Source organism: Xiphophorus hellerii, chromosome 9, assembly GCF_003331165.1.
Source record: "Xiphophorus hellerii strain 12219 chromosome 9, Xiphophorus_hellerii-4.1, whole genome shotgun sequence".
Lineage (NCBI taxonomy): Eukaryota > Metazoa > Chordata > Actinopteri > Cyprinodontiformes > Poeciliidae > Xiphophorus > Xiphophorus hellerii.
The window spans coordinates 22,526,941-22,542,753 of record NC_045680.1 but is presented as its reverse complement, the minus strand read 5'-3'; the positions used below and the strand labels follow the sequence as shown (position 1 = coordinate 22,542,753).

Here is a 15,813-nt window from a genome sequence, read left to right as displayed (position 1 = left end):
TTATGTGTCTGGGATTGGGATTTTTTATGTGATAGATCAACACAAAGGAGTGGAATTCTGTGTGTTTTCTCATTTTTCATTCATTTTACGCATATATTTCAATAAATATTCAAACTAAAATACTACACCTGCAAACAGGAATCACCATGTCATTCTGAACACGGAAGTGGTGCATCATGCTACTGGGGCTTTAGTTCAGCACGGAAGACGGTCAAAGTTGATGGGATGAAGGAGGTATATACGAGGCAAAGCAGGATAATAATATATTTAGGCGACACTGGAACATCTATTCTTTCCTTTGAACTTCAAAGCTGCTGATCATCACACAAAAACCCGCAATAACAAAAAAAACTGCAGTTTTCAGGTGCAACATCTTAGCGCAGACTAATACTTGTGTAACACGCTCTGTCTGCTTAAGCAGATGAATCACACACACACACACACACACACACACGCACACGCCCCCTTTTCTCCCACTCACTCTTCTTGGAGCTGCTGCGAGCGGCCAGGCTGGTCATGCTGCCTGACTGGCTGTTGTCCTCCATGCTGGGGTCGAACGCCGGGTTGACCAGGCCGGGTTCGTCCGAGAGCAGCGCCACGGCGGCGGGGCCGTCGCTGGGCAGCGTGGCGACGGTGAGCTCCGACGTGCTGTCCGTGCACTCGCCCTCCTGCGAGCGGCGCTTCCTGTCTGTGGAGAGTCCATAGTGGGAGGCGCCTTTACACCTGCAAACAGGAAGCGAAGTCGGCCCGTTAACTCCAGGCTACAGTGAAGCCGTTACTTTACATATCAGACGGAGAGCATCTGTGAAAAGTTTTGTTTTTGGTTGGTTTCTTTAGGCCTGGGCTTTGACTAGGCCATTCTAACACATTAAAGCCATTTCATTGTCCATGTAGCTGTAAGTCTAGGGTCGTGGTGCTGCTGGAAGGTGAACTTTGACCTCTAAAGGGCATCCCAACATCATAATGCTGCCACTGCCATGTTTAACTACAGCAGTAGTTTGTCGGATTAATGGTGATGAATTTAGCAATCGATTAATCGCTGACTGGAGCACACAGATTTGTTAAACCGTGTTTGTCTGACATGCAATTAAAACTCAATGGATTTCGCGACTTATCAAAACGTGAAAAAGTCAGAGGAGTCCTCTTAAAGGGCGCTGTATCTGGATGGAGCAGGGAGACCTGATGATGCGTGGCGACGGATCCGCACACTGAACCCCATGTGGAGGCAGTCGGAGTGAAAACAAACAAATTTCTGCTAGCATTTATCGAAAAGGTCAGATTGTGAACAGTGATGCGAGCATTTCTCACAAAGACTCCTTATCTGACCTTAACACTCAAACAACACACAACCTGTACAACAAAATGAGACAACTTTTATTCTTTTCTTTTCGTACTTTGACATTGAATCCAGATCTGTGGACTTCCCACGGAAATCACTTCAACAAGCTACCGAGAGAGAACTGCGCTCTCGATTACTAAAGCTTCCCATTTGTAATCGCGCGTAGACCAACCTTGCTCAGCGGCACCGCAAAGCGAGAGTGTCGCCGACAGTCGACCGAGTACAAACGCAAGAACACAGCGGCTGGTGAAGAGGAGCCGACACTGAATTTGAATGTGGAACAGAAATGGGCTTGATTGTTGTTACTCAGAGAAACAAATCTAATTCTTCAGCTCCAGATGTCAACATCGGCGCAGCCACATCACGCCGCCGCACACGCACAGACACTTTATCTCCCGCACTCATAGCGATGCTCGCTCGTCCATGAAAGGCTTTACGCCTTCACAACGCTAAACTGCGAATGTTTGTGTGCGACTGGAGCGTTCCCCCGCAGGGGGGGGAGGGGGAGGTTGTTGCGTTGTTGGGAGAATTTCCCTCCATCTGTAAGCCATAAAGGCTTCATCAAGAGGCAGGGAAAACTCTGCCTTGTCTCTCCGGCTGTCTCTGCGGAGCCATCAGCGCAAACATTAACTCGGTTTTAATGAGCTGGATCCGACCCAGGCTCTGCTTCACCGGTAGCTGAGACAAAAAAAAAAACAACAAAAAAAAAAGTGGTGCGGCATTTTCCCCCCCTGCATCCAAAGATGAAAGGTTAAGTAAAAATGAGGCAACATGACAAGAGATTACTTCAGTGTCGCAAAAAGAAAGGAAGAAGAATGTGAGCTTTGGAGCCGTTGGAGCAGAGCCGGAACCGGCGGGCACCCAGTGGGCGCCACGTCACCAGAAGCAGCATTTTGTCTCCATTACAGAGCTGTCTGAGCAGGTCATGCCCTCTGTCCACGTCGCACAGGGAAAATCATTTCATCTAAAAACAGGGACCTATATCTCAATTGTGGCCGCAAGTCCAGTCAGATATAACATTACACAAAGCTGAAGTGCCTATCGATCGCTTTCACTCTGCGCTCGACTTCACGACATGCTGCGTGTGTGTGTGCCTGTGTGTGTGCCTGTGTGTGAGACCCGATCATTCTTTAAGTAAATTGGTAACTACCAACAGCGACATGCCACTTAATCAAGCGATGCGGCCCAATAGATCAATACTTGAACGGACAGGCAAAGAGAGGGAAGACGTTTTAGTCGAGTCACTGTCGGAGAAGGTTTAAAATTGGACACCTGATTGAATTTTTGTTGCGTCTCACAGCGAAATCCAGCATGTTCAGGGTTCCTACACAACCTTAAAATGTTTGCAAAAGTATTATTTTCCTAGTCTGGGTAATCATGTACAAATATGTTTGTTTGTTTTTGGCAAGCAGGGCGACTAAGAAGCTAAAATTAGTTGTGCTTTTGTCACATTTTGCATAATCATAAGCAGCTTTGTAAATATATTAACCAATTAGCTCAATAATTTAAGTGTTGGTATGTGAAGATGTGGAGGTAATAAAACAAGTTTGAGATATTATTGTTTTTGTGTAATAACTCCTTTTTATTTTGGGTTATATAAAAGATCACCAATGTCGTCAACAGACAATGTATTGATAAAACTACCCATCAACAAAATATTAATAAAAAGCCGTCTCCACGTTTGATGAATATGTCTTAAAATGTAATAACATTCAACATTTTTACACATTGATATAATTTATAAAAAACAACTTTGATTTGATTGTGTGCTTAATATCCAAGCACACAATTGTCATTGCTTCGATCCTAAACTATAGAGGGCCACATAAAAACTTGTGGCGGGCCAGATTTGGCCCCGGGGCCTCGGGTTTGACACATGTGTAAAAACATAATAAACTGGATCTCTGGTATAAGCTGCTTTTCAAATCTTTTTTTATCGACCTAACAACATAAATAAACTTTTACCGCCGCGTAAAAACGTTTCAACAGCGACTTCATCTTTTTGGCCGATTTAGATTTCTGCTTTTTCTTTGCAGTCTGACTATTCCAATTTTGACCGATTCAGATTTTAAAACGTAAATCATAAAAAAAACCAAAAAAACCCATGTGCATTGTAGTACATTGTAGCATATTTTCTTTTTAGTAAACAAAAAAAGAAACTTCATAAAACTACTACATCTCCATTCCTCTACCAGTACATCAGCCAACAACATTTTACCCATCCCCTATGAATTATTAACTTCTTCAGCTTATATTTTCAGTTTTATGAACCTATAAAGGGGATAAACAAAGACAGATATGGAAAGAAACACTAAGCAGGGTGTTGTGCTTTCTAGCAAAGAGGCAGTAATAATTATGTCCAAATTTGTTCTCTATTTTATCATTTTTTTAAAAAAATAACAACACTGGTCAACAGCCAAAACAATTGTGTGGGATTTTTCAACTGATTTAGGGTCATTTTGATGTGCTGAACCCAGAAATCACATTGGTTTTGTTCAATCGGGTCAACTTTCTGAACTGCGGGTGCAACATGAGCATCAAAATGCACGACTCGTTCTCGCGTCTGGATCGGTTTCCCGAGGATCGATGAGTGACGAGCGGGAAGAGATGAAGACGTAATGTTCAATTCACATGTACTTAACCCTTATCAGTGTTTATTATACAATTTACAGAAATCCAAGTTTGTAACATTTAATTAATACACTGTATTAGAAAACAATTCTTTCCTCCTAAAACCTTTGGGCGAGAAAATGAACTGATAATGTCACAAAAATTTTATCAGTTTAGTCAGAAGATCAGATTTCTCTAAATCAAATAGAATTAAAAAAACCCTGACTTGATGTGGATGTTATTTTTGGATTCAGCGGTACAAAATAGTCCTAATTCAGTTGAAAAAACATAGACAGCTTCCAAAAAACATTTATTTTGTAATAAGTGTAATAAAACCAAAAACTGCTGCCATGTACCTGGAATCAACAAACAGGGTAAAAATCACAATTTTTCCAAAAATATCTCTGCTACTCAGCAGGACAAGCCAGATATGGATCCAACATATCCTGAGATGTAAAAAACAACAGCAACAAAAAAAAAAAACACGTTCCTCTCTTTTCAAACAGGCTTTTATGCATGAACTGCAAAAACCTATTCTAATTTGCCATTTTGTTTTGATATTTTCAGGAATGATCACAAAGGGGCTCGTTAGCGCCGCTGTGGCCTTGACTCAGTTATCACATCGTCTCTCTAAATACAAGGATCTGTAGCGAGATAAAGAGCGGAGACACGTGCTCATCCTGCTCCTTCCTCCTTTTCCTCCTCTTTCTCCTTGTCCCTGTACAATAACAATTACCCATAATGCTTTCAGTGATGTGGCGGTCTTCCCAACACCTCCCCCCTCTCCTGGAACACAGACGTGTTGTGTTCTTGCGATGTGCTATAAAACACCAGCTCACCACTCATCAAAGCCTGTGAGATTCTCCAATCCTCTTTAGGGGTGAGTGGATTATCCGTTCTAACCCAAATACACGCTCCGCTCCCTTACTGCGGTGGACAATCACGTTAGTTCGCCCTCCCGCCGAAATGCAAATTACCCCCACTGAAGCGACGACGACAGCTCAGGTGCTGAGTTTGCAGGAGAAATGCTGATTTCTTCTTTTTTCTCTCTCTCTTTGGTTTGTTTAGACTCAAAAACGACGTTCGCTTGGTTGTTCTGAGCAGGTTCCGTGTGACGTGAACGCGCTACCCGTCTCCGTTCCGTCCTCTTACTCGTCGTGTGGTAGTAGTGGCGACAGCCACCTGTTTGTGATGCAGCCTGGCATTTATTTGGGTTCTTCAAAACATATTCCCCGCAACGCCTGATGTGTGAAAACGCAGGAGGAAATGAAGGCCTGAAGGAGGCCCGCAGGTTTATCTCACCACAGAAAGTGAGAAATACGATGTGTGTGTGTGTGTGTGAAAGGCTTTTTGAAGCATGTGTTGAGGGTATTCTTAGAACACTAATGAACGTGGGGACATGCAAACACAGTTGGAGATTTATCCACTCATTAGTCAGTTTAGAGCTGGCGGGATGGTTGTTGTTTGCAACTCAGATTGTCTTAACCAAACTGCCGCTGGCCAGAAAACAAGACAGAATATGTTTTTTAATATTAAAAAGTACATAGCTGCAAAAAAAAAAAAAGTTTTCTCAAACCCATGCTCGGTATGTACAAAATGTGGAAAAGGCAACGCTGGGAAACAGGCAGAATTTATTAGACTTCGGCATAAACCGTGGTGTTGCAGAACATCTGATCTGCCTGATTCGATGGGAAAATACTATCTTCATCAAGCAGCTTTAGGGTAAGACTCAACTGAAAATCTTTCATAATGTTCTAGGTATAAAAAACTGGACTGGGTTATGGGGAAGAGCGTATTGCTATGAAGCAGACAAGCCATGTTTCTACAAGAACCCTTTCCAAGAATCAGGGCAGCTTTCTGGGGTCATCATTGTCACTGTACATTTCTACTAGACTAAAAAACAACAACAACAACAAAAAAACACACACAGTGTCCCTCATCTACCCTCAAGTTGTTATTCTCATCTAACGAAAGGGCAGCGCCTGCCATGATGGCTGCAGCCTCAGGCACCTGTCTACCCATGTCTTATGTTGTTTGTCTGTCTTTCTGTTTGCTCTTTGGATGGGCCGTGCTGAAACGAATTTTGTTGCGCTTCTGTACGACAATAAAGGCTGATTTTGTAAGTACCATACTAAAAACGAATTACGACGGTTAAGGGTCGATATTTACCTCTGAAAATGTAAAAGAATCCAGTCAGACAAGTTTAAACTGTCAGCTTGTCGTAACGGTAACCGGGTCTGAAATCCCCGACGTCTGCTGACAGCCAAAAAAAGAGAAGCTACTTCAATTAGATTCATATTTTTAGCTTCATGCTGTTTATGTTCAGAGGCACAAATAGAAACAACCACACCTCCTACAACCACTAACAGAGTGGAAGTCATGTGTTTGTGTGGGGGATGTTTCACGTGTCTCTGGCTTCATTTGTTAAATACCAGTGAATGTCATAGACTTCCACTGAATTGAAAGTTATAATTCAGTTTCACAGTGTATGCCCTGTGAAATGATCAGCAGTTACGACTGAAAAACTAGGCGGTAGCGTCATTACTGCAAAGGGACGACATCACAGAACTCTACACTGGCAAAATCCCTTCGTAATTTGTTCCAGTTAAACCATTCTGCATTGTTTCGTTGACACTCTGTGTAAATCATAAAGGGTAATCGCTGTGTTACAGCAGCAATACCAGAATCTGCAGTGACAATCAAAACAAACGCACCTATACATATACTCGTAAAGTTGCCAAAGAAGACTGTTGCTGCCAGTTAGACAACAGTGATTAAAGAGAATGTTCAGAATCTCTGAAACAAGCATAATTTATTTATAGCTTACAACCCGTTAAGCTGTTCCCTACTGTATATAAAACTCTCCTGGTGTCTTCATTCAGTATAAATCCAAACTACAAGGCTTGATGAAGAGGGACTTAAAACCAAAGCTGATTTCTAGGACCTTAAGACGACTCCAAACTCTAAAATGTCATTGTGGTTAATGTAAACACTACTTCATAAGCCTTTAAGCTGATAGCCACTGTCTCCGACTTCCATTCGCCGTGTGAAAAATTACTGGCTTGTGCAACGCAAACATGACGACGGTTAATGGATCGTAAAATTGCGTTAAGAGGCTTCTGAGATGGGAGTTGTTTCAAATGGTAGAAGTCCACTTTGACCTTTGCTCCCGTCGGACAAGTCGTCACCTTCAGCCTCAAGAAACAAGACGTGCTAAGATGCTATGAGGGTTATGTACAGCTGTTAAAGAAGCCCTGGTTCAAATTATTGCTTTAGGTTTGATTAAAGGAAAACAGAAGCATTGAGGCCAGAGCGACATAAAGACACGGTGATCCAGTTAATGATGAACCAGGGGAGTGTTAAGCAGATGATGCGCCCGTGTGTTGACTGGATCCGCCTGCTGTGAGGGGTAATCCCATCTGCTGCATGATTTAGGAGGAGAGGGGGTCAAGACATGGGGAGATGGAGCAGTCAGTGATGTGGAAAAAGAAAAAGTGGCTTGTCAAAAACAGACTTGCACAGTGTAAGCCAGGAGCCGTTGGGTGTGACTCCTCATCGCCTTTGAAAGCGACTCCGTGCCGAAAAGAAAAAGAAAAAGTGTGGAGCCGTGGATGAACCTTTGTGTTGAAATTTTCCATTGTGCTCCGGTGGAGCAGGGAGCAGTCGGACGGGTTTGGCATGCTTTATGCAGCTGATTGTTTTACGGGTCCCAACAGATAGGAAGTCCGCCCTGCCAGTGAAGACCAGCCCCAGAACCCTGAGTCATCTTTTTCAAGCCAATCAATAAGGGTGATCATCAGTTGAGCCCTGGACCCATGATGAAGCCGGAAGGGTATTTATGCAGCAGTTTACTGTGTCAGTGTCTGGTTTCTACCAAGTAGGCAATCTCTTCCCTCTCGTGTAGAGAGCAGAGCAAACGATTTAATTCTCCGCTGCCCGGCTGAACTGGATCTCAAGCTCACTGATGCATCTCAACACTGGGACATTTGTGTCCAACACAAATGTCCGCAAATCTTTGTCTATGTTCTGCTGATGTCACAAAAAAAAGCCCACAATTTTGCAATTGCAGTGTTTCCATTAAATAAGACATGAAATTAAAATTAGGAGTGAATAAGCTTGTTCACGTGATAAATTATTAGAAATCTTGGCAGCGACGGATGTAAACAGTTATACGAGATGTTTTGATAACTCAGCCATTGCGCTAGCGAACATTGTCTTAGGCGCTGGAGCGTCAACCCCTTATTCTTGGAAGTGGCTGAGTACGCAGTGTTTTGAATGACACACAACTTTTTATGAACTGTGGTGGAGCCAGCTGCACATTGTTGGAGAAAACCCCAAGCAAATACGAACTACAAACCGCGAAGAAGACTACTTCCTGTCGTCTTCTGCCTAGTTTTTGGTAGTAGCAGCTTCCGGCTGTTGATCACGTGACTCGTATGATGCAAATAAAACGTTTTTCCATAGCAGTTTTGCGACTTACATCTATTTCAATACGTCTGGAAAACCACCTCATCCCAGCGCAACAACCTTTTATCGAAAAACGTGAATTTTCGAAAATTCCCATTTTTTCCATTGAACAAATAACATTTTTTAAAATTTGAATTTGTGCAATTCTATTCTTAATAGAAGCACAGCTAGTGACTACAGTAGTCTCAAAGTAGTTCTTTTCTCTCACTGAGGTGCCAATTGCTCTAATTGTCATTTTCCATACATCAAAGCGTATAATCACAGAGAATCCCTACACGGTCTCTGTTCCCACAATGCTCTCTGCACCTAGTAACCCGCATTCTCTCTTTACCACACCAGCACCATGGCAATGGCTGAGTTTTCTCCTTTCCCATGCCATCATGCCTGCAACTCAGCCCGACCCCAAAGCCCCGGCGGCCCGCGGGGCGCCGCTCACGTGAGAGATTAACTCTGCGCCCGCTGTCAGTTACGGTCTGCTGCCCGCGCGTACTCAACCTTCCTACAGATTAGCCCGCCGCACACACGGGGTTGAGGAAGTTGCTTCGTCCTACCTGGTGTCAAAGCCTTAGAAACCCCATAAAGCGCAGCCAGATGTTGAGCAAGCGAGAGGCAAAGGTTAACAGTAGACGCAGTCCACGCATCCTCAGTGACAGGTCTGAGAAAGTAGGCCGCTTGACGTGAGCGATTCAGCGCAGATTTGAGCGCGTGCTGCATTGCGCAAAACAAACACGTATCTAAGTTTTAGTGAGGCGCTTTTCCTACGACAGAACAAAACTCGGTGCCATCTGTAAGCCTTTTCTGCAGCCCCCGTCACCTTGCCCCGTTTTCTGCTTGAACAGTGACACATCTGAGAGGAAGGCTCTGCTGAAGTAAACACTCTGACCTGCTGTTCGCTTCTGCTCCTGAATAAATGAATACACATTTCAACTGTTCTATTTCACAGAGTGCAGTGTTTGCACGTGAATTGTACACGCTTTACATGATTCCAGATGTGTAGTTTGGCCTTCTGTTTAATTTTCCTTTATGTAGTTTTTTTTGTATAAAAGCATGTTAGTACTGTGTGTTAGTAGTGGAAACACAAAACTTTAACATGTTTTGATAAAAAAAAAATGTAAGTAGATCAGCACAAAGTGATGCAAAATTGTGACGTAGAAAGAAAATAATGGATGGTTTTCTTTTTTTTTGTTTTTACAAGAAAAGTGAATATGGCATGTATTTTTTTTAAAAACAGCGTCAATTACAGCTGTATGTCACTTAAGCATAGATGCACATCCAGCGACTGACATTTTTGCCCATTCTTCTTTGTGAGTCGTACACAATGAGTCAGTTTGTATAACAAGCATTTTTTGTTAAGTTTAGACAAAGATTCTCATTTGGATTTTTCTAGACTTTGACTGGGCCAGTCTAACACTTTGAGCTGTTCTAAACCATCTTGTTTAGTGACGGGTGTAGACCCTTCCAGATCAACCAAAGAACACAACATGGATCTGCTGAGGTCACAGACTTTCAGAGGGGAAATGACTTCCACCTCGAGGTACTTCAAGGTGGAAGTTCAAATTTAGTAAGAAATATTAGGTAATGTGACTTTCACCTTTTACATTACAGTGATGTACTACTTCATGTCTGTTTTTTCACATAAACTCCATAAAGTTATTAGGGGTCTGAACAGTTTTTGTCTGGGAACTTTAACATGGTGTGACATGTTATCATTTCCTGTGTTTGCACCCGTTCCAAGTTTTCTTGTTTGATTCTTTTTTTGCTCGTAGACCTACTTGCTCGGCGTGTGCTCATGCATAAATAAGCACTCCCATGACAGAATCGCAGAATTAGATTCATACAAGCAAAGGAATAATTCCCTTTTTTTTTCTTTCTACTTTCAAAGGAACTCGATTCTTCACTTCAGCCCCTCTCCCGCTGGCTTTCGGGTATTTTTGGTTGCAATAAAACAATGTGAGCTCCAGACGCAGGGAGCAGGGATTAATATTTAGCCCAGACGAAAATCTAATTAGCGAAACCTCCTCCCGACCCCTCGTTTCCCGCTCATCTGAGTCAGACACGAGGCCGGACCGGACCGGGCCCGGGAGGCATGGCATGGCACCCTGCCTTTGATTTCGGTTCACCCTACCACTCCTGACATAAACAACCGGTCCGCATTGTTCAGACTCAACGAGCGCGCGGCTGCTGGGGGGCGGCTAATCCTGTTAGCACGCTCCCGAGCTGAAGATGTCCGGACGGCCGCTGGAGCTCGCGCTGATCAAACGCCGCGCAGATGCGGGCTGAAAGGACGGAAGCTAAGCTAATCGTAGCGTTTAAGACGTCTCAGCCACGGCTCAGGAGTGAACTTAGATTAATCACGAAAGCTCTACAGCGCCGCATCGTCTGTGTCAAAGGAGCCAAGGGAGGGCTGGAAGAAAGGGGAAGGAGTCCAGGGAGTTCATGAGTTGGGAGTAAAAACAAATCCCATAAAGCAGGAGAGTCTCTCTCTCTCTCCTTTTTGTGCCTGTGCTGCGTTCTTGTCGGCTGGTGCTGACAAAGGGGAAGCTTTTTATCACAGAGAAACGTTTATTTTCCCCTCACGTTGTAAGTTACATCCACACGCAGACTGTATGGGCTACTTAACAGGCTGCTTATGTGTTGGGGGAAGCAGAGACTCTCTCTATCCCCCTTCTCGACCCCCATGCAACATAATCTAACTGTAGCAATCACTTAACACCAAACAGAGAGGCACAGTGAAAAGAAAGAGAGGGAAGATGAAGAAAATGGAGGAGGAGGAAGAGGAGGCCGCTTCTGTGCAGGCAGAGCTGGAAGCTGCTGCTGCTGCTGTCAACGTCGTGGATAAAGACGAATGGTGTGCCACCGCTCTCCAGCCAGGCAGAAAAACACCACGTCCGCTTTTGTCCGCTCCTTGTTTCTCCCCATGTCATGTCATAATCAGCAAAAAAAAAAAAAACTCCCCTAAACGCCACACACAAACTGTCAATACCCTCCCTCCCCCCTTGGTTTGAGGGTTTAGCACACCGCAAACAGGCCCCGGACGGGTTCATTTGAAGTCATCGGAAAGTGACAACATATTGGGGGATGCTGGGTGCCGTCGCCATGGCAGCCGTACGTATGGCCAGATGGAGGGAAGTGATCTTTCACCCTCCTGTCTTCTCTCATCTACAGTAAGCTACCTTCTGCTGCGCTTCTCGTCCACTTTATTTTTACCCGCCCTCCTCTCAACTCAGTCCATCGTCCCTCATTTCCATCCTCTCTATTCATCTTTCCTCGGCCTCCATTGCTGTCCGACCACAGGCTCCCCGGTCTTTACTGCCCCAGAGGGGGTAATTCTGTACGTAGACGAGCATGAAAGGGAAAACAGTGGATTTGAAAGGCGCCCCATTGTTCTAGCGTAACTCCAGCGGTTTGACGGCGTGTTACCGTCAAACTGAAGAGGAGGAGAGCAGAACGGGCTCGGGGATCAGAGTGCTTCGACTTCCCATGGAGCTGCTGAACGTAGTCAACATTAACTCCCACACAATGAGAGTCTGGGGGCCAATACGCAGCTCACAGCAGCGTTCAGACGGGAGAGGAGCCAAGAATGAAAGCACTTTGATATACAGTTCAGAGACGTGAAAGGACCTATTAGATGGTCTGTTAATTATTCAGGCCGACTAGAGTATTGAAGAGCAGTCAGAACAGGATTCCAGGCAAATGTGCAAGTATTAAAAATTGGAAGATTGGTTAGTTTTCTCTGCTTGTAGGATCAATATTAAACTACTGAGGCTCGTTTCATGTACAAAGATGTGAACTCAAAATACTGCAAAGCTGATAGAAGGGAAAAAAACAGGAGTAAGTTGCACCAGTGTGTGAGTTTGCTTTTGGCCACACATTATCGGGGTGTATGAAGTGGCATGTGACGTCATCTGGCGATGTTAGGCGTAAACCAAGGTATAACAGTGTGTTCTTTGAGCCTGACATCTTTGTTTGAGACTCTTATTTTGTAGTAAGAAAGGAGATTTCTAAACTTATCATCTGGATGGCTGACGACCTTCCATTGAACAAGCGTTGCTGAGGCCCTTACCTCTTTTAAAGGGGCAGTATTATGTATTTTACAGACACATAGTGCCAATTTTTTTTTTACCACAGCCAAGTGTCTACGTTACCTTCAGTTGTTATAAAAATGCTTTATAGCAACAGTTTTACCAGCGTTGCACTGAGAAGTAGCTCGTATAAAGAGCTCAGCAGATTCGCGGTTCCACAAGGTATTTGCTAATTGCTGCCAGCTAGTCTGAAGGAGCTGAGGCTGTCGCTACGAGGAGGAGCTTTGTGGAAAGAGGCGGTGCTTTGTGAGAGAGGAAACGCTTGGGTACCCCCGAATGGTTGCCACGGGGAGATTCAAGGATTTCTCAATCGTTCATGAAAGAATCAAAGCAGCATGCCAGGTATGTTTTTTGATAAGTGAATAATATTATAATATGATGTAATGCTCAATAAAGTAGAATTTACATGACATCCCCCATTTAACAGAAAATAAGCAATGATAAAGAGAAAAGATGAAAAGAAGTCGTAAGAATACGCCAGGCTAACCATTAGCCGCTAAGAACACAATGAAATTATAATTAGCTCTACTGGTGCTAAACAAGAGAGCTACTTTACAGTTTTCACTGAATCTGGATTGTATTTGATCCTACATGTAAATATAGATTTTAAACACTGTGACTGGTCTTACTAAAGATTGTTTAAGTCACAGTTTAATGGGCAATAAAACCTTTTAAAAACGGAAAAACGGAGCCTTACAGATACTTATGACCATCAAAACCACCACAGAAGTATTGAAAAATAACATGTAAACATTATCTGGACTAGTCAAACATGGATGGGTTCATTTTACACTGTTTATACATAAAACACACTCTGTTTTATGAAGCTAGTACTCTACATCACTAAAGTGTTAACTTGTCAGCTAAATGTATTAGTAAACCATTTGTAGCTTATTTTATTTTATAATATTACTGCATTCAAAGACACTGTCAAGCTGACTGGAGAGTATGGTGAACCAGCCAATGTGACTCCGCTTGTGTTTTTGTTTTGTTTTGTTTTGATAAGTACCCCCGCGTCAAAAGCCGACGTTGTGCACACAAAGATGTAAACCGAGAACGGTCGACTGTACATTTTTAATGCCGAGGTGAAAATCCCTTTCCACAAACACGAGCTCTAGTTACAAACATCCGAACACTCGACAAGACTCGGCGTCCGAGCACGCGGTGCTCGAAATCCACAAGTCTGTGCAAACGCGTGCTGACACTCCTCTGCCCACCTCCACCACCCGTAGTTAGGCGCTCGCTCGCAGAGAGAAATAAAGGAAGGGGAGCGATGCCCTGCTGCAGTGTCGCCCCATAGCATCGGGACGAACCCGTCCTGGACGGCGCAAAGCTCTGCCTGCGGGTTCCGCTGCATCCCAGGCTGGACCACGGCTTCCAGCGAAAACCCCCAAAAGCATCAGCAGCATCAGCAGCATCAGCGAACCGCCGACTCTTCACGTGACAAACGCAAACACCGGTGGAGTTCATGAACACGCAAGGGTGGTGAAAGTGAGAGAAACAAGCAACTGGATGGATGGATGGACAGTGGATGGGCGGGAAAGGATGCAGGATGAGTCTTGTACTCACAGTTCAGAATAGAGGATGTGCAGGTTGCCCAAATTGTCTGTGTAGTTGGCTGGGCTGAGCCAGGGCAGAACCAGGAGCAACAGAGCCTTCATGGTCAGCCGTCACCCGCCCCCCCCAACCCCGGATCTCTGGTCCCTGAAGCTGAGCCTGTCTCCCCCTCGCCCCCGCCGTCCCCCTCCAATTCTGCGACCCTGGCTGTTCTGACCCCCCCCCCTCTCTCTCTCCCTCACCCCCTGCTTTCCTTCAAACGGTAGAGCTCTCAGATGTGATTTAATCCTTCACTTCCTACCTTTTCAACTCCCTCCCCCTCTTACTCTGCTCTTCCCCTACTTCTCTACTTGTGTCTGTGTGATCTTCTTCTTCTTCTTTTCCTCTTTCTTCTTCTTCCTCAGGCTGGCTGCCTGGTCATCTCAGCTGCAGAGCCAAGTGGGCAGGTTGCCAGAGGTTGAAGACGGAGCAGAGGGGGGAAAAAAAATCAGCCGGAGCAGGTGCAGAGAAGAAGGAAGAGGTCCCGGTTGTGGCAAAGGAGGAAAAGGAGAAAGTGCAGGAAGAAGTGGATGGGGAACCCGTACAAAAGGTGGCACATTTGGAATACAATTTGAGATGTGCAGCCCCTTAATCTGCTCTGGGCACTGGCGAGTTGTAAGAGGATTTGTGCCCGTATGCACTGTGAGCGGGTGTGCGCGAGTGTGTGTGTATGTCGGAGAGGACGGCGCAAGCTGTGACTTATACTGCAGCAGAAACCACTAAAGAGAGGACAGGGGGGTGGTGGGGGGGGATGGCGCAAACCAAAGCAGAGAAGGGATGGGGGGGGGGCGTACTTTGTACTCCTCTGATTGGCTTAGCCACGTTCGCATGCGCTCGGATCCACACACACGCACACACAGGTGCCAGTTCTGCATTCACCTCCCCCTGCCTGTGGATGTATCGCTCCTGCAGGGATGGGGGGGGGGGAGAGAGAGTATGTTGCTTTCTGTTGCCTCACCCCTGGTTTACAGCGATGGACTGCTCCCAGTGCAGCAGATTGGTCTGATCGCTTAAAAGAATCTGCCTACAAGCGTGGAGGAAAAAAAGAAAAAAAAAAAAACAGAGAGAGAGAGAGAGAGAGAGGCAGAGTATGGCCAACACACACCGGTAAATCAATACGCTCTGCTGGGATGGGGTGGGTTTGTCAGAGTGGCATGAATGAGAAAGATGAGGATAAAAACGAAAGGACATGAAGCGTGTCTGTACTAAGCCGAGGGAGTTCAGAAAGGTCTAATCTTCATCTTCACATTTTAGTGAGGAAAACTGAACGAAAGACCGGAAGCTGGGTTAAAGCCACACTTCTTGGTCTGATTGATCAGGTAACCAGGAAACGACTGCAGGAGACATACGTCTGCTGGCAGCATTAAGTATTCCTGGCAGCAACGTAAAACTTCAAGAAGATGCATTTTAGTCAGAAACTGAAAGGATGTTTCATCTCGCTTGTCTGTTTCATTTTCGTTCTGCAGTTTGCAGAAAAACAGCATTTCACCATGAAGCTGAAAGGTCCTCAGATTTAGCATCTCCGATTGTGATCTTATTTGAGCACTTTTTTGGATAAAATCCAGTGGAGCCATTTATCTCTAGTGGTTGCTTCTGTGAAGGTCTCAGGTCTGTTTGGGAGAGCATAGGCAGAACAACTGGAACCCCCCCCCCCCCCCCCCCCCCAACAAACCACATAGCTCAGGAATAAAGCTACCAAGACGTTGAAAACAATATTCC

The 15,813-nt window shown here is 44.8% G+C and overlaps 1 protein-coding gene across 4 annotated transcripts in view; it reads right to left on the bottom strand.

Moving 5' to 3' along the window:
• Positions 1-15,813, bottom strand: part of lnx1 (ligand of numb-protein X 1) — a 50,908-nt gene that overhangs the window by 17,560 nt on the left and 17,535 nt on the right. For 3 of the 4 annotated variants that reach the window (XM_032571440.1, XM_032571441.1, XM_032571442.1), the window contains exon 3: positions 482-723. In XM_032571440.1, coding sequence (XP_032427331.1) covers positions 482-723 — 242 coding nt within the window. Of the gene's footprint in view, positions 1-481; positions 724-14,067; positions 14,216-15,813 lie in introns of those variants that run through there. The other variant, XM_032571443.1, reaches the window with a different exon arrangement.